General features: G+C 38.4%; 1 protein-coding gene across 1 annotated transcript; it reads left to right on the top strand.

Moving 5' to 3' along the window:
• The first annotated feature begins 724 nt into the window (after positions 1 to 724).
• On the top strand, positions 725 to 1,888 carry LOC101559014 (olfactory receptor 6C2-like). Its single transcript, XM_004601883.3, has 2 exons — positions 725 to 1,640; positions 1,818 to 1,888. Exons 1-2 carry the CDS (start codon positions 725 to 727, stop codon positions 1,886 to 1,888), a joined length of 987 nt encoding a protein of 328 aa, XP_004601940.2.
• Positions 1,889 to 2,116: the final 228 nt, after the last annotated feature.

Here is a 2,116-nt window from a genome sequence, read left to right as displayed (position 1 = left end):
ACACCATCAGTTTATGAGTCATCTACAAAATATCTTCAGGCAAAGCATTAAAATACAGCCAATCACCACAGGCAAGGTCCGTAGAACCACACATGGCTCTGTGGAGCAACAATGACCTGGCTATAGGAAAGGCAGAACATTACCTTCTAGAATATCTCTCCAGACTCTGAGAGAAATTATTAATATGATATGCAATTATAAACAAATACACAAAATCATTTACACCATTACCATCCAAATACATGTCTTCATTAATTTTAATTAAAAAATTTTAATGATAAAGTTTTAAATCCATTGAATGTCATGGGACTATCACAAAGAACATAAAACTCAAAAACAGTCAAGTCAAGAATTAAACATTAATTGACATTTGCAACAAAAATCCTTGGCTGGAGCAATAGCACAGCAGGTAGGGCCTGTACATGAACGCAGCCGATCTGGGTTCAATTCCTCTACCCCTCTTGGACAGCAAGGCAAGCTACCGAGACTATCTCACCAGTTCGGCAGAGCCTGGCAAGCTCCCTGTGGCATATTCAATATGCCAAAAACAGTAGCAAGTCTCAAAATGGAGACATTACTGGTGTCCTCTCGAGCAAATCCATGAGCAACGGGATGACAGTGATACAGTGACAGTGAACAGTAATCCAACTGAAAGTAACATTCTTTTCTTTATCCTACTCTTATCACTTCACATTTTACACATAGATCAAGATATAAAACTGGAATGAGAAATCACACTCCAGTAACCACATTTATCCTCGTGGGATTGACAGATGACCCACAACTGCAGATTCTACTTTTCATATTTCTACTTATCACCTACATGTTGAGTGCTGTTGGAAACCTGACCATCATCATTCTCACCCTTGTGGACTCTCACCTTAAAACTGCCATGTACTATTTCTTGCAAAACTTTTCCTTCTTAGAAATCTCATTTACATCTGCCTGTGTCCCAAGATTCTTGTACAATATAGCAACAGGAGATAGAACCATTACCTACAATGCTTGTATGTCTCAGTTATTTTTTACAGACCTATTTGCTATAGTAGAATTTTTTCTTCTGGCAACTATGTCCTATGATCGTTATGTAGCCATCTGCAAACCCCTTCATTACATGACTATCATGAATCCCCTGGTCTGCAAAAAACTAATTTCTGGCTGTTGGATAATTACACTGTTGCTCTTAATACCACCACTGGGCTATGGACTGACACTGGAATTCTGTGACACTGAAATCGACTATGTTGTCTGTGATGCTAATCCTCTCCTAAAGATCTCCTGTTCTGATACAGAAGTAATAGAGAAGATGGTTCTTTTCTGCTCTTCATTTATGCTACTAGTGACTCTCTTGTTTGTGGTTTGGTCCTATGGAAGTATCATTCGCACGATACTTAGGTTCCCCTCTGCTCAGCAAAAGAAAAAGGCATTTTCTACCTGTTCTTCCCACTTGATTGTGGTTTCCATCACTTATGGCAGCTGTATCTTCATCTATATCAAACCTTCTGCAAAAGATGAAATGGCGACTAATAAAGTCGCATCAGTATTCCTTACTTCCATCTCTCCCATGTTAAACCCATTTATTTATACTCTGAGAAACAAACAAGTGAAAAATGCCTTTAAGGACTTTGTAAAACCACTACTGTCCTTGGGGCCACAAAGATTTCACAGGGGTTAAGGAACTTGCCTTGCATGTAGCTGATCAGGGTTGTCCCAGAAGCACAGCTGAGAGTGATTCCTGAAAACCAAATCATGAACTTTTCCCTGGACACCCCCTGATGTACCTCCTTAAATGTAAGACAAATACACACAAAAATCATACTGCTCTCAGGCAATTAAGAGCATGGTAGTTAAACATGCAGCAAACTCAAGCCTTTTAGTCCCTTTTTAATCTCTCTACAGTTTGTACCAGGGGCTCTCAAGTCACTCTTCTCCATATATATACTAGCTTCTCTGACTAAAATGCAAAAACAACTTAATAAAAATTATTTTTTGAATCAATAATGATCTCCCCTTATATTGGACAGGCAGTTTGTCTATGAAAATGATTTCATGGCTCCTCCATATCTCTTGCCATACTTATGTACATGCATAAATAGTAAATAAAAAGTAACTAACA

Source organism: Sorex araneus, chromosome 2 (genome assembly GCF_027595985.1).
Source record: "Sorex araneus isolate mSorAra2 chromosome 2, mSorAra2.pri, whole genome shotgun sequence".
In the NCBI taxonomy this organism is placed as follows: Eukaryota; Metazoa; Chordata; class Mammalia; order Eulipotyphla; family Soricidae; genus Sorex; species Sorex araneus.
The sequence above is the reverse complement of the archived record's forward strand: the minus strand, read 5'-3'. Positions and strand labels throughout refer to the sequence as shown.

What these genes read in the sequence shown, in the direction of transcription:
- LOC101559014 (XM_004601883.3), top strand. Translation starts at nt 725, where the DNA reads ATGAGAAATCACACTCCAGTAACCACATTTATCCTCGTGGGATTGACA. An exon ending in GGACTTTGTAAAACCACTAC is followed by an intron (nt 1,641 to 1,817) that starts TGTCCTTGGGGC and finishes CACAAAAATCAT; the next exon opens with ACTGCTCTCAGGCAATTAAG.